Genomic DNA, 17,177 nt, shown 5'->3' with positions numbered 1-17,177 from the left:
CAGGCATGTGGGATCCTAGCCCCACCACCAGGGATCAAACCCACATCCCCTGCATTGGAAGGCGAAGTCTTAACCACTGGACCACCAGGGAAGTCCTAATCCTTCCATTTTTGAAAAGCTGAATCTCACAAACATAATGTTGACTGAATGAAGCCAGACACAAAGGAGAGTATACTGTGCGATTCCACTCGTATAAAGTTCCCAAAACAGGTAAAGTTCATCTATAATGTTCTATACCAAAAGAATGTCTGGGGAAGGCAGAGGCAGAGTGATGATAATAAAAGAAGCCGGAGAAGGAATTCAGGGGCAGGGAGCTGGTCACATTGTTTTCCTTGATCAGGGCCCAACTGCATTGGTGTGTTCAGTGAGTGAAAATTCATTGACCTACGCACATGATTTGTGCTCTTTTCTGCATGTAGCTTATTCTGCGATTCAAAGTCTTTGAAGACAAAACCAAAAACGAGTGTGTTCCATATGAACCGACATGGAAAGATGACTCAGACATAAAATTAAGTGAACGAAGCAGGTTATAGAACAATTTGGTAGAATGAGCCAACATATGTAACAGCTACGACTGTGTACGTCAGTGCAGAAGTGGAGATTTGGAGAAAAACTGCCCAGTCTTGTTCTGACTAATCTCAAAACAAAAGAACTGGGGGAAGGGGAAGCTTCCAGTTTTCAAAAGCTTGTTATTGTGGTAAAATATACAAAACATAAAATTTATTATTTTAACCATTTTTAAGTGTCCAGTTCAGTGGCATTAATACATGCACATTGTTGTGCAAACATCACTGCCATCCATCTAGAGAACTTTGTAATCTCCCCAAACTGAAACTGTATCCACTAAACACTAACTCCCCATTCCTCCTCCTCCAGCCCCTGGCACCCACCACGCTACTTTCTTCCTCTATGAATGTCAATATTCTAGGCACCTCATATAAGCGGAATCATGTAATATTTGTCCTTTCGTGCCTGGCTTGTTTCACTTAGCATAACGTCCCTTAAGTTCCTCCGTGTTGTAGCATATGTCAGAATTTCCCTCCTTTTTAAGGCTGAATAATATTCCATTGTATGGATATACCACATTTTTTACCCATTCATCCATCACTGGACATTTGAGTTGTTTCCACCTTTGGGCTATTGTGAATAACGCTACCGTGAACACCAGTGTGCAAACATCTGTTCGAGTCCCTGTTTTCAATTCTACTGTGTATATACCCAGAAGTGGAATTGCAGGATCAAATGGTAATTCTGTTTACTTTTTTGAGGAGCCACCATACTGTTTTCCACAGTAACTAGAGCATTTGGGGGGAATGTTCCAGTTTTGTTGAATAATTTCAGTATTGTTTGAATATTCCAATCCTAGGTACAAGCTCAATAGATATGAAAGCATACACCTACACAAAAACTTGTATGCAAATGTTTATAGCAACATGATTCATAATGGCCAAAAAGTGGAAACAACCCAAACACCTATTAATGTACGGAAGGTTGAACAAAATGAGGTATATCTATAGAATGGAATATAATTCAACCATAAAAAGGAATGACATACTGATAAATGCTACAACATGGATGAACCTTTAAAATATTATGCCAAGTGAAAGAAGCCAAAACAAAAGATACATATTGTATGATTTCATTTATGTGAAATGTCCTGAACAGGGAAATTTACAGAGACAAAAAGTAGAGAAATAGTTTCCCAATAGGGTTGGGATATAGGAGGTTGGGGGAGAGCGGAATTCAGGGCAATAATTAAAGGGTACAAGGTTTCTCTTTGAGGTGATAAAAATGTCCTAAAATTGACTGTGGTGGTGGTTGCACAACTCTGTGACTATAGTATAATCCATTGACTTGTACACTTTAAACAAGTGAATTGTATGGTATGGGAATTACATCTCATTAAAGCTATTAACATAAAATAAGGGTACTATGCTAAGTGAAGTAAGTCAGACAGAGAAAAACAAATACTGTATGACATCACTTACATGTAGAATCTAAAAAATACCACAAACAAAAAAGATGCAGACTCACAAATATAGAGAACAAACTAATGATTACCAGTGGTGAGAGGGAGTGGGCAATATCGGTATGGGAGAAAGGAGGTACAAACTATTGGATGTAAGATGGGACAAGACGGGAATAAAGACACAGAGCTACTAGAGAACGGACTTGAGGATATGGGGAGGGGGAAGGATAAGCTGGGACAAAGCGAGCGAGAGGCATGGACACATACACACTACCAAATGTAAGGTAGATAGCTAGTGGGAAGCAGCCGCATAGCACAGGGAGATCAGCTCGGGGCTTTGTGACCGCCTGGAGGGGTGGGATAGGGAGGGTGGGAGGGAGGGAGACGCAAGAGGGAAGAGATATGGGAACATATGTATATGTATAACTGATTCACTTTGTTGTAAAGCAGAAACTAACACACCATTGTAAAGCAATTATACTCCAATAAAGATGTTTTAAAAAAATGCCAAAAAGGCAAAAAAATAAAAAGACATACTCTTTGTACATCATCAAAACAAAACAAAAGCCAGCTGAGTTATTTACAAGACAGAAACAGACTCACAGACTTAGAGAACAAACTTATGGTTACCAGAGAGAGGATGGCGGGGAGAGAAAATTAGAGAGTTTGGGATTGACATGTACACACTGCTATATAGCACAGGGAATTCTGTTCAATGTTCTGTAATAATCTAAATGGGGAAAGAATTTGAAAAAGATACATATATAGATATATATGTATAACTGAATCACTTTGCTGTACACCTGAAACTAACACAACTTTGATAATCAACTATGCTCCAATATAAAATAAGAATTTTTTTAAAAAGCCAGTTGGGGAGAAGGTAAAAATAGAAGGATTCCAGGAGGTAGAGAGACCTACTGGAGAAACAGAAATGAAAGTCATAACATGGACACCACAACACCAAAAAATAAAGTCCACCAACAATTCGAACACTGTGTGACAGAGAAAGAGAAATATGGTATGATATCGCTTACACGCTGAATCTAAAAAGAAATGATACAAATGAACTTATTTACAAAAGAGAAACAGGGACTTCCCTGGTGACACAGTGGTTAAGAATCCGCCTGCCAGTGCAGGGGACACGGGTTCAATCCCTGGTCCGGGAAGATCCCACGTGCCACGGAGCAACTAAGCCCGTGCACCACAACTACTGAGCCCACACACCTAGAGTCTGTGCTCTGCAATGACAGAAGCCCTCAATGAGAAGCACACGCACCACAACGAAGAATGGCCCCCACTCGCAGCAACTAGAGAAAGCCCATGCACAACAAAGACCCAACGCAGCCAAAAATAAATAAAATAATAAAAATAAATAAATTTATAAAAAAGAAAATAGACTTACAGACGTAGAGAACGAATTTATGGTTATCAGGGGGGAAGGGTGGGGGGAAGAAATAGATTGGGAGTTTGGGATTGACATGTACACACTGCTAAATTTAAAATGGATAACAAACAAGGACCTACTGTACAGCACAGGGAACTCTGCTCGATATTATGTAACAACCTAAATGGGAAAAGAATTTGAAAAAGAATAGATACATGTATATGCTTAACTGAAGCACTTTGCTATACACCTGAAACTAACACAACATTGTTAATCAACTATGCTCCAATATAAAATAAAAAGTTTAAAACAAATACAGGGAAAAAACAATTCAAACACTGAGTCTGTTTCTGTTTCACAGGTAATTTCATTTATATCATTTTTTTTAGATTCCACATATAAGTGATATCATATGATATTTGTCTTTCTCTGTCTGACTTACTTCACTTGATATGATAATCTCTAGGTCCATCTATGTTGCTGCAAATGGCATTTCATTCTTTTTTTTTACTGCATTGGGTCTTTGTTGCCGTGCGGGGGCTTTCCATAGTTGCGGTGAGCCGGGCTACTCTTCATTGCGGTGCACAGGCTTCTCATTGCGGTGGCTACTCTTGTTGCGGAGCACGGGCTCTAGGCGCCCAGCCTTCAGTAGTTGTGTCACGTGGGCTCAGTAGCTGTGGCTCGCGGGCTCCAGAGCGCAGGCTCAGTAGTTGTGGCGCACAGGCTCAAGTGCTCCGCGGCATGTGGGATCTTCCCCGACCAGGGATCGAACCCGTGTCCCCTGCATTGGCAGGTGGATCCTTAACCACTGTGCCACCAGCGAAGCCCCTCATTCTTTTTTATAACTGAGTAATTTACCATATGACTGAGCAAGTATATGCCGCTCCTGGGCATATATCTAGAGAGAAACGTAATTTGAAAAGGTACATGCATCCCATTGCAGCACTATTGCAGCACTATTTCCAGTAGCCAGGACATGGAAGCAACCTAAATGTCCATCGACAGAGGAATGGATAAGGAAGATGTGGTACATATATACAGTGGAATATTATAATTTAAAAACTGGCCTTGGTAAACCTTACACCAGGTCAGTGAAGACCGATCCTTTCCTGTGACTGACAAGAAGTCATTTTCACAAGGGCGTGCTTTGAAACCCTAGTGCCAAGCACAACACATGACCTATGGTCAAGGTGTGTTTGATACACTTATTTATGTGACATATATTTATTGATTATTTACTACTTCCCAGGAGCTTGCATTGGTGAAACTAACAGTATAAAGTCCCTTTCCTTGTGGAGTTTCCATCATGAAGGAATGAGTGAAAGGACACGGATTCAGGCATCTGAGCATCCTGGGGAGGGGCTTGGACCTCCAGACCACCCTGCCTGGGAACTGTAATGACGCTCAGTCCGGGCTGAGAGGGGACACTAGGGGGTATCTAGTGAGAGTGAATCCCTAGTGATGTCTCCACCTTGTCACCCACTCCGTCATCCCAAAGCACACGTACCCCAGAGAACAGGTCACAAGTGGCAAGAATACAAACCAAATAATTAGCATCTTCTTTCTTAACAAGAAGACACGTGACTGAAACGCCCAAGAGCCCCCAAAGTCTAAACACCCTGCTGTGTCCCTGGCCCCCTGTTCACAACCACAGCTGGGGTGGGAACACATGATTCCCCTCAACCCCCATAGACATCAGACTCGCCCCAACCGTCACAGCTGAGTGCTCTCCTCATGCCATTCCTGGTGGCTTAGCACTGACCTCAGGATCCTCTGGGAGCCAGTGAAGAAGGAGTATGCCAAGACCATACTCTTGGTAATACCATCGTGGTAAGTCAGTAAAGGATGGAGAAGGGGAGTGAGCTGGATGGGACTGGGGAGGAGGAATTTCCTATTTCCCTTCCTGGATGGAGAGAGAAGGAGAGAGAGAGAGAGAGAGAGAGAGAGAGAGAGAGAGAAGAGACTGAGACTAATTCTATGCCCTCTGAGTGGAAAGGAGGTACAGAGGGCAAGCTCTCTGTAGCTAGTCATGTGGAGAAAAAGCATTTAGGGTCTGTGGTAGGGGGACACCAAAAACCACCTTTCTCCAATGTGGTGGTTCTCCAAGTGTGGTCCTGGGCCAGCAGCAGCAGTGTCCCCTGAGAACTTCCTAGAAATGTTGATTCTCAAGCCCAATCCCAGACACTCCGAGGCATGGGCACAGCTATAGGTGTTTTCTCCAGCCCCCTATGTGACACTGATGTACACGCAAAGCTGAGAACCACTGCCCTAGTGAAACCAAGGACTTCATGTCAACAAACAAAGACAGTTGCAAATGTGTTGCCAGGAAGGGATTCACAGTAATGTATGCATCCCAGAGAAATCCGAGCATCACCCTACAAAAGCCTCAAACCCAACTCTAAAAATCCTTGAAAAGTAACTAAGTCTCTGCTGGAGACCTCTTGAGTTTACCAAGGAAGAGCTCGTGCTGCTCACCTTCCTGAAGCCCCCTTTCACCACCTCTTCACCTCCAATGGTCCTGTTGCTCAGAGTAGGTATTTGCATCTCTTCCTTGTTCTTGAAACACCTTGGGATCACCTATCACCTTTCTTATACAGACTGACCTATATACTGTGCTCTCCCATTTACTTCAGTAAACCTTAAATCTTTACAGAGACCAATGTTCTTGGAAGGCAGGTATATAAGAATCTAAAACACTTGTCATTGAAGAGGTTAACCTAGAACATGTTGACAGCACAGAGTTTATCTTTGAAACACCGCTGCATATAGGGTGTGAGTGGCCATACTCAGAAGCAGTGGAGTTTGAGAGAGTGAAAATAAATCTCACTTGAAATAACAGCCCAAGTACCTGCAGGCTTAGTGCCCTTAGCATCTCTTTCAGCCCCGGTCTTCTCTCTTCTTTTTTTTTTTTTTTTTCTGGCTGCACCACGTGGCATATTGAATCTTTGTTCCCCACCAGGGATCGAACCCGTGCCCCTGCAGTGGAAGCGTGGAGTCTTAACCACTGGACCACCAGGGAAGTCCCAGCCCCAGTCCTCTTTTTTTTTTTTTTTAATTTATTCATTTATGGCTGCGTTGGCTCTTCCTTGTTGCGTGCGTGCTTTCTCTAGTTGCAGTGAGCAGGGGGCAACTCTTCGTTGCGGTGCGCTGGCTTCTGATTGCGGTGGCTTCTCTTGTTGCAGAGCCTGGGCTCTAGGCACACGGGTTTCAGTAGTTGTGGCTCGCGGACTCTAGAGCGCAGGCTCAGTAGTGGTAGCGCACGGGCTTAGTTGCTCCACTGCATGTGGGATCTTCCCGGACCAGGGATCAAACCCACGTCCCCTGCTTTGGCAGGCAGATTCTTAACCACTGCGCCATCTGGGAAGCCCCCCAGCCCCAGTGCTCTTATCGTCAGTTGTGGTCAACACCATCTCCCTCTCAGAGTCGTTGTGAAACCCGCACATTAAAAACTGTGGCTGCTTGGAAGGCTCAACACTTTATAGACATTGTCATTAAATGCCTCTGATGTGTTCTTGTCAGCAATTGGTTTTAAGACCTGGGGACCTAACCAGGTAAGAAATGAGGTAAGCAAAGGGAAATCCTCTCGTTGCTGGAAAGAGACAATATTAAGGTTTCACAAGGACCTGGTGAATCATGCCAGGTTGATTTTTTTTTCTATATCATCTGTGTATCATAGAGACATGTATAGTGCCTATAACCTAACACGTTCTCTATGAATGTTCATTAACTTAAAGGAAGGATAAATATACCCACTGGGAAATGGAGACTTAGAAAGGCAAATGCAACTGGCTTTGGTGGTCTTGTATGAATGCAACAAAGATTTGCTTTCTCTGGACTTTTGATATGAAGCCTCTAAGTCCCAGTAAATAATGGGGACTTTCCAAATAGATGGGGAGATAAAACTAGGATCAAATCCATTAGCAACTGAAAATGGGTGAATGAGAATAGTATCAAACATGCCTATGTGTTTGCATTTCTTTAAACCTTGTTCTCTCGTGTTCATTCCCTTAGTCGATATTTTCTTATCAGTTCATGTCGGCATGTTATTTTACAAACTCGCTTTTCTGCATCATATTAACTCCAGGAATACACATATAGCACATTCTGCTTTCCATCAAGTAGGCATTTGATCACACCTTTCTCGTTGTTATGGAAACAGCTTATCTTTGAATAGTCCGTGCTGGGCCTGGGACTTTTTATTTTGAATAAGATTTTTGAACAGCTGTTTGACATGATATACACAACAGTGTATATTTTACTGAGGGTGCAAAACTGTTTCATTTGGCAGTGACAGTTTGTCTAGAACATAGGAAAATATAAAATTTCTTGTCCTGCGAAGCTACTGCTGAGAGCAAATATACTTCCAAAACGCCATGAGCTTTAAATCTCCAGAGATTCTTTTCTTACTGTGAAAGCTCTCTTTAAAACTTCTACTTATGGTCTTCCCTGGTGGCGCAGTGGTTAAGGCTCCGCCTGCCGATGCAGGGGATGCGGGTTCGTGCCCTGGTCTGGGAAGATCCCACATGCCACGGAGCGGCTAGGCCCGTGAGCCATGGCCGCTGAGCCTGCGCGTTCGGAGCAACGGGAGAGGCCACAACAGTGAGAGGCCAGCGTAACGCAAAAAAAAAACCTTCTACTTATGGTCTTCCCTGGTGGCTCAGTGGTTAAGAATCTGCCTGCCAATGCAGGAGACACGGGTTTGAGCCCTGGTCCGGGAAGATCCCACATGCCGCGGAACAAGTAAGCCTTTGCGCCACAACTACTGAGCCTGTGCTCTAGAGCCCATGAGCCACAACTGCTGAGCCCGCGTGCCACAACTACTGAAGCCCACGCACCTAGAGCCCGTGCTCCACAACAAGAGAAGCTACTTCAATGAGAAGCACATGCACCGCAATGAAGAGTAGCCCCCACTCGCCACAACTGGAGAAAATCCGCACGCAGCAACGAACAGCAAACACAGCCAAAAATAAATAAATAAAAATAATAAAACTTCCACTTAACCAGCTTTCTGGGTTCACCCAACATCTCTGTTTCCCCTGAAAATGTACTGAATGCTGTCCCAGTATGCTGAATTCTTGAGGCCAGAGGGCTACTCACTAGCCAGCTGAAACATTCCTGCTCAGTTGAGTTATTTTAAATAATCCCCAACCTGATTGTGCTGATTGTAGTTGCTGCTGCAATTATATTGTTTAAATACTACCATATAAATTAACAAACTACAAGAGAAAGGAGGAAGGAAGGAAGGAAGGAAGGAAGGAAGGAGGAAGGAAGGAAGGAGGAAGGAAGGAAGGAAGGAGGAAGGAGGGAAGGAAGGAAGGAGGAAGGAAGGAAGGAAGGAGGAAGGAGGGAAGGAAGGAGGAAGGAAGGAAGGAGGAAGGAAGGAAGGAGGAAGGAAGGAAGGAGGAAGGAAGGAAGGAAGGAGGAAGGAAGAAAGGAAGGAAGGAGGAAGGACATGGATGGTTTTGTGTGGGGAAACAGAAATCCACAGAAGGGAGCTGTAAGGATTCCATGGGTTTTCACAGAACCTGCGGGTCTGTAGGGAGCTGAGACTGGAACTCCATCTCTGACTCCCAGCTTTATGTCGCTTCCCTCTCCCCTTTTATCTTTCACAGTAGACACAGACTGTCCATGGAACCAGAAAACTGAACAGCAGTCTCAGAATTCCTCCTCCTGGGACACTCGGAAAAGTCAGAGCATCAGATCTTCCTCTGGGCTGCTCCTCTCACGTACCTGGTCACCGTCTTTGGAAACCTGCTCATCGTCCTGGCCAACATCACAGACACCCACCTCCACACACCCGTGTACTTCTTCCTCTCCAACCTGTCCCTGGTCGACGTCTTCTTGTCTTCCACCACCGTCCGCAAGATGCTGGTGAACCTCTGGACTCAGGGAAGCCATCCCCTCTGTATGCCTTGCCCAGATGCATGCCTTCCACCTGTTCGGGACCATAGACAGCTTCCTCCTGGCCGTGATGGCCATTGATAGGTTCATGGCCATTGTCCACCCTCTGTGCTACTTTGCCATCATGAGCCCCCGTGTGTGGGGGCTGCTGGTGGGGGAGCCGTGGCTGATCACCAACCTCCAGTCCCTTGTGCACACCTGCCTCATGGCTCAACTGACCTTCTGTGCCGGCTCTGAAATCCCCCACTTCTTCTGCGACCTCATACCCCTGCCGAAGCTCTCCGGCTCAGACACACACACACCAATGAGCCGGTGATCTTTCCTTTCGGCATCATCTTGGGCATCAGCTCCCTTGCGTGCATCCTCTTCTCTTATACTTCCATTTTCCAAGCAGTCTTCAAGATCCTTTCTGCTCAGGTCAAATGGAAAGCCTTCTCCACTTGCAGCTCACACCTCACCGTGGTGTCACTAAACTAGGACACCATCTTCACTGTGTACCTGCAGCCTGCATCTCCTGCTCCTCCCAGAAGGACAAGGCGGCTGCTCTGATGTGTGGGGTGGTCATCTCCATGCTGAACCCCTTTATCTACAGCCTAAGGAACAAGGACATGAAGGCAGCCCTGAGGAAGCTGGTCGGCAAAGTGGCCCCCTCTCAGTCCTAGGGCAGAATAGTTGTTCGGCACCTACCATGTTCCAGGACCACTGTTGAGTGCCTGGGACACAGGGATCCATCCCATCTCTGCCCTCAAGGCATTCAGAGTCTGGTGGGGGTTAGAGACCTGTCAATAAATAATCACAGAGCAACTTAGTAAATGTGTCAGATGAGATGAACAAAGTGCTACCGGACGGGAATGTGCATTTTCCCCATGGTTTATCTTCTCCCAAAGATCAGAGTAGCAGAGAAGACTTTGGAGTAACCTTAAATTTTCTGGAGTATCAGGCTTATAGTGTTGCTACATGGGTAATCCTAGTGGAATAAAAGGTTAGCTACACTCATTTTAATATTGATAAAGACAATGTGTATTAGCCACATGTATTACATCACTGTGCTTCCTAAGTGACTTGGGGGAGGACTTTGAGAGGATCTGTTGAGATTAGCTCACTTGCTCTTGGATTCAGCAGCCACCAGCCTCAGTCTCACAGGGGGCCTTGTGGTCCTGACTTTGCATGGGGATAACTGGCATAAAAAAGCCACCCCATTCCCCGGATTGGGACGTAGGAGATGCTGGCATTTGGATCATGGGTATTGTGATTCAACAGCCTGGCACTGGACCCTGGAGTCTGCGTCCTTAACAAGCTCTCCAGGTGGTCCTGAAGCAGGGAGTGCACAGAGCACGGTGGGAGGACACTGGCCCTGGATTAGCTCCAGAGTCCGTGTGTTTCCTGTGATGTCCATCACCTGACTCCAAACCCAATACGATTCTACCAGTGCTATCAGCAACCAGTGTATGGGGTGGCCGGGAACTCATGGAGAGTTAGTGGTAGGGGTTGAATTGTGTCCTCCAAAAAAGACAGGTCGATGTCTAACCTCTAGTACCTCAGAATGTGACCTTATCTGGAAATAGGGTCTTTACTGAGGTGATCCAAGTAAAATGGGGTCATTAGGGTAGGTTCTAATCCAATATGACTGGTGTCCCTATAAAAAGGGAGAATTTGGACACAGACATGCACCTAGAGAGAATACCATCTGAAGATGGAGGCAGAGGTCAAGTTGACGCTTCTACAAGCCAAGGAACACCAGCGATTACCAGCAAACCACCAGCAGCTAGGGGAGAGGCAAGGAACAGACTCTCCCTCCCAGTTCCCAGAAGGAACCAACTCTGCTGACAACTTTGATGTGAGTCTTCTGGCCTCCGGAACTTTAAGAGAATAAATTTCTGTTGCTTAAGCCATGCAGTTTGTGGTAATTTGCTATGGCAGCCCTAACCAACTAACACAGTTTGTTTAGGAAGGGCCAGCGTCGTGCAAAGACCAGGCCCAGATATATCCTCTCAAGTCCATGACCTACCCTGTGGTCTGGTTAAGGGAGTTGCGCTACAACTGGAGAAAAAGCTGAAGAATTCAAGCTGCGTGGATTCAATTTCTGGGTCTCAGAATAATGACAATAATGACATCGACAGCTGAGATTTACTATGTGCCCTGTACAGGGCTAAGCCCTTTATATGCATTACCTCATTAAATTTTTAACAAAAACCCTACAAGGTAGGTAATATAACTCCTCATTTTGCAGATGAAGAAACTGAAGCTTGAAAAGTGAAGCTGCTAGTAAGCCATAGCGAAGGTTCAGAGGACTCATCCCATAGCCCCAGGTCTTAACGACACACGATATTGTCCAGAACTCGGTACCTAAAGCAGGGGTTTGCAAACTACAGTCCGTGGGCCAAATCCATCCAACAGCCTGTTTTTTGTATGGCCTGCGAGTTAAAAATGGTTTTTACATTTTTAAATGGTTGGTAAAAATTTTTTTTTAATTTTTTTTTTTTTGGCCGCGCCACACGGCGTACAGGATCCCAGTTCCCGACCAGGGATCGAACCTGTGCTCATTGCAGTAAAAGCGTGGATTCTTAACCACTGGACCACCAGGAAAGTCCTGGAAATTTTTTTAAAGTAAGACTATATTGTGACAGATTGAAATTATATAAAATACAAATTTTAGAGTCCTTAAATAAAGTTTTATGGGAACACAGCAACACCCATTAGTTTATGTATCATATATGATGGTTTTCAAGCTACAAGGCAGAGTTGGGTAGTCTTGATAGAGACCCCATGGTGTGCAAAATCTAAAATATTTACTATCTGGCCCTTTACAGAAGGATTTGCTGACCTCTTTTCTATAGAAAAAGTAAAGCCGGATACTCAAAGTTGTCCATAAATCAGAGGCATCAATATTATTGGGAGTTTGCTAGAAATGAAGACTCAGACGTCATACCAGACCACTAAATCGTAATTTTAACAACCCCAGGGGAGTTACGTGAGCCTTAATGTTTGAGGATCACTGGGATAGATGGGGGATGGAGGGAAGCTGTAGAGATTTGGAACTTGAATAGGCCATCTGTTCAGAAATATGAGCGAACCATATCTGGGGCATTTTTCCATTTTTCCCTGCCCTAGACAGGGTCCTGGAGAGGATGATGGTCCATGTCAAATGCTTTGAAAGAACTGCAGCTACAGTTGTAGTAAATGGCCATTAGGTGGCGATAGTGCCATTTCACAAAATGGATTAAAAGGGGCTCTTTTTCAGAAACACAGATCCTGGCTGTGATCTGGCCCAGTTCCACCCACCTCCGGTGTAATCATCCCCTGGGAGCGAACAGCACGTGCAACGTTCTCTTGGGGGGAGAGTGAGTATGCAGGGAGCTGTGGTCAGACCTCACCACAGGGATTGGACAAAGGGCAGAGGGGACAATGATAAGGGTTGAGCAGGTGTATGGAAGGGCAGTTGTTTCAGAACAAGCCTGCTGCTAAGTTATACCATGGGTTAGGGGTGAGCAAACTTTTTCTGTAAAGGACCAGAGAGTAAATATCAGCTTTATGGGACATACAGTCTCTGTTACCATGACGACTCAGCTCTGAGGCTATAGCGAGGAAGCCACGGTAGAGAGTACATTGCGGAAGGTGCGTGGCTGAGCACCCATGAAACTTTATTGACACTGAAACTTGGATTTCGTATCATTTTACATATCACAAAATATAGTACTTTTTTAAACCATTGCATTGAAAAATGTATTAGAGTCATCAAAATGATGCAGAAAGATTCTCAACTAATATCTACCTTCTGTGCATTCCTCTTCCCCAAATTGTAGCAATAACATATAGCACGTAGGGGGTTTCGTTTGTTTGTTTGTTTGTTTTTGCGGTACGCGGGCTTCTCATTGTTGTGGCCTCTCCCGTTGTGGAGCACAGGCTCCGGACGCGCAGGCTCAGCGGCCATGGCTCACGGGCCCAGCCGCTCCGCGGCACGTGGGATCTTCCCGGACCAGGGCACGAACCCGTGCCTCCTGCATCGGCAGGCGGACTCTCAACCACTGCGCCACCAGGGAAGCCCCGTTTGTTTGTTTTAAAGAAAGTAAAACATATTGTAGACATGGATCTGGCTGTTTGGGTTTTAGTGACAGGTATTGGTCCACTCCTTTTCTCCCCTCCCCTCCCCCACCCCAGAAACCCTCGTACATACTTGCCTCTCCTAATATGGCTGGCTACCTTGCAACAGGTGCTCCCAAACATAACAACTACCAAAATATCTTGACTACATCTCACAAAGAGGAAATCGGGAAGAAGGTTCCACCTTCTGTATCAACTGTCTAGGTTCCACGATTACAGAAAAACTAGTTAATTTGCAACCCAGAAAATCCTGTCTAAAATCTGCCGTCTAATGTGGGCTTTCTAAAATTACGTCTCACTGGACATGTTAATCCTATGGTTATCACTAAGTCTTCTCTCATGGGCACTAGGTTTGAAAGTCTTAATTACAAAACAAAATTATCAAAAGTAGAATGAAATTTGGTTCATGAATTGTAGTCTTTGGTTTTCAACCGTTTAAAAAATTTAAAAACCGTTCATAGCTCAAGAGCCAGATTTGGCCCTCAGGCCCTAGTTTGCAAACCCTTGTATAGATGGATGGGAGTGACAAGCAGCAGGGAGACCAAAAGGGACTAAAAAGTGAGAGGTGAGGCAAGCTGAATCCCAGTATCAGAAAAGAAAGGGATAAACAAAGATGGTGCCACAGGACCTTTATATATGCTGCTCCTGTCTCTCCACTCCCACCCTGAGTTAATGCCTCCCCAGTTTTGATATTTCAATGCAAACCCCACTTTAAGGAAGCCTTCCCTCACCCACTCCCTATCCCAACTACGTCAGGTGCTCATTTCCCCTCATTCTCCTCACCATATCAATGATTTTTACATTCATTTGTGTGACTCTTTGATGAATGTTTATTTCATCCACTTAACTGTGAGCTGAGAGCCAGGGAGCCACACCTCCATGGTTCACAGGGCTCAGCAGCCACTCAAAATTTACTTGTTGAGTGAATGAATGAATGAATGAATGAACAAATGGATGAATGAATGGATGGATGGGAGGATGGATGGATGGATGGATGGATGGATGGATGGATGGATGGAAAGGCAATGCGATGGCAAGACTATAGGATGCCACACGAGGTGGTCGGGTAGGCTGGGTTGGAACAGAGATGTCTAACAGTCAATGATAAATTGCTACAGTTGCAATGTAAACTTCCCCTCCACTCTCCCAAACTTCAGTAAAACCCATTCCACACCCAGGGGCCTTGGGTGAGTGGGTTTCTGATGAAATCAAGGAGAGGAGTAAGTGCCTCATCCTATAGACCAGGAACATTGAGCTTACAGTGAAACTATTTAATTCAGCAACAACAGGAGATGATGAGAAAATAATCATCTAGAGATCTGCCAAAATCTCAGCAAAGATGTTGGAAGAGGTTTGAGCCCATCTTATCTAGATCTGAAGGAGAAGAGTGACCCTGGACAGTATGAAAGTACAATAACATTTCTTTCTCTCCATATGGGATTTTATTTGGTATTTAAAGCAGTTTTAGAGATTCATATACTGAGGATCATAGAGGGAAAGTGACTGTCCCAAGGTCACATGCTGGATTAGGGTGGGGTGGGGAGGAATTCCAATCCAACCTGGTATGACCCTAAAACCTGATCCCTCCCTCCACCATGATGCTGGATGGCCTCTGAGATGGGTGACTTTCCCAAGATCATGCTGCAGCTTGGAACAGTTCAAGTTGTGCCTATGTGGGGTTCTGGGGGACAAAACGTACCACCAGGGTGGATAGAAAGCCACTCCCAACAAGACATGAGGAAGGATTCAGTAAGGCTTGAGCCCAAGATCTTGGAAAGGGAGCTCCTACTTCCAAATGTACATTTGCCAGAGGTTTGGGGAGTCACTTCCTTCTCTATGAATCTGTGTAGTGGGAGGTCCCCAAGACCACACTCAGGTTCAATGATTCACTAGAAGGACTCACAGAACTCAGCAAAGTTGTTATATTCATGGTTTATTACAGGGAAAGCATACAGATTAAACTCAGCAAAGGTAAAAGGCACATGGAGCAGGGTCCAAGAGAGACCAGGCACAAGCTTCCAGTTGTCCCCTCCCTGTGGTATCACGTGGACAGTGCTTAATTCTCCCAGCAATAATGTGTGACAACACACACAGTGTACTGCCAACCAGGGTAGCTCCCTTGAGTCTTGGTGCCCAGGATTTTCACTGGGGGTTGGCCACTCTTTTAGTTTCCTAGGGCTGCCATAACAACACACCACAGATTAGGTGGCTTTAACAACAGAAATTTATTTTCTCAGTTCTGGAGGCTGGAAGTCTGAGATCCAGGTGTCATAGATGGCCATCTTCTCCCTGTCTCTTCCCATCATCTTCCCTCTGTGTGCACACATGTCTGTGTCCAGATTTCTTCCTCTTAGGATGGCAGTCATATTGGATTAAAGACTTCATTTTTATTTAATCACATGTTTAAAGACTCTATCTCTGGGACTTCCCTGGTAGTGCAGTGGTTAAGAATCCACCTGCCAATGCAGGGTACATGGGTTCAATCCCTGCTCTGGGAAGATCCCACATGCCACGGAGCAACAAAGCCCATGTGCCACAGCTACTGAGCCTGTGCTCTAGAGCCCACGAGACACAACTACTGAAGCCCATGTGCTGCAACTACTGAAGCCCACACGCCTAGAACCTGTGCTCCGCAACAAGAGAAGCCACCGCAATGAGAAGCCCGCACACCGCAACAAAGAGTAGGCCCTGCTCACTGCAACTAGAGAAAGCCCATGCGCAGCAACAAAGACCTATTGCAGCCAAAAAATTTTTTTTAATTTTTAAAAAGACTCTATCTTCAAATACAGTCACAGTCTAAAGTACTGGGGGGTTAAGACTTCAACATATGAATTGGGAGGGGCACACAATTCAGCCTGTAACAGCCACATACATGGCTCATCTTAGTTAGTCTCTGGCCCCTCCAGAGGTTAAACTGATACAGTGTGGCCCAAGGCCCCCACTATAAATCTCACTGTTAGCATAAATTAACTGGCATGGCCCCCAGGTATACAAAGAGATTCTTACCAGGTAGGATACTCCAGAGGCTTACAGGCTACATCCCAGGAGCCAGTCAAGGGCCAGACCTTTCTTTGGAATGTGCAGGAGAGCCCGAGACCTGGGAGGGAGGAGGGAGGAGCTAAAGAATGACACGGGGTCTCTGCCTGGCCCTGCCCACCCCAGGCTTCTTGTCCCCATTTGATCGGCCACTCTTATCCAGGTTGCCTCCTTACCTCTGGGACAACCAGCATCTGGGAAGCCCTGGTGGCCACGCTAGCACCCCCAGGCCCTGCAAACTGGGCACTAGGGCAGCTCTTGACATGGCTGCAGGTAGCTAATTGCCAAATGTGTGCCAAGGCCTGCGCAGAGGCCTTGCCAGCAAGAAAGCCCAGCAGAGCTAATAAAAGGGAGGTACTGCGTGTGCAACAGGGGGCCCTGCTGTACCTCAGCTTCAGCTCCACAGCGGCCTGGCAGGGCTTTTCCAAGGGCCATTGGGAGGCTCTGGCCAAGATATGCCGCCCCTCTGCCTGCCTCCCAGGTGATACCACATCCTGCCTCAGGACGATGCCTCATGGTAACTCAACCACCCTCTGTCCCTCTAGTTCCTCAATGCCACCACAGTGGACATCTCTGGGCAGCCACCTCTTCCCTGGTGCCTCTGAGGATGGACTCCCCACCAAGGAGGACTGTGCAGGCTGCTGCAATTGCCTCATCCTGGAATATAACAGATGTATGTGAGCCTCCAGTGTGCGGACAACTGGAATAAAAACAGGAGGTGGAGGAGACTCCCCATAACCAGCTCCATCTTCCATTTCCCAGGAACGAAGGACCCCCAGAGAG

At 45.7% G+C, this 17,177-nt stretch overlaps 1 protein-coding gene across 1 annotated transcript; it reads left to right on the top strand.

The window, feature by feature from the left end:
- The first annotated feature begins 8,984 nt into the window (after window positions 1–8,984).
- On the top strand, window positions 8,985–9,919 carry LOC101285206 (olfactory receptor 1I1). Its single transcript, XM_033400729.2, is given in 4 exon segments — window positions 8,985–9,244; window positions 9,246–9,549; window positions 9,552–9,771; window positions 9,774–9,919. Coding segments are annotated over 4 exon segments (930 nt in total).
- Window positions 9,920–17,177: the final 7,258 nt, after the last annotated feature.

Source organism: Orcinus orca, chromosome 3 (genome assembly GCF_937001465.1).
Source record: "Orcinus orca chromosome 3, mOrcOrc1.1, whole genome shotgun sequence".
NCBI classification, from domain to species: Eukaryota; Metazoa; Chordata; class Mammalia; order Artiodactyla; family Delphinidae; genus Orcinus; species Orcinus orca.
Note: the sequence above shows the minus strand (reverse complement) of the source record. Positions and strands in the feature narration are given on the sequence as shown.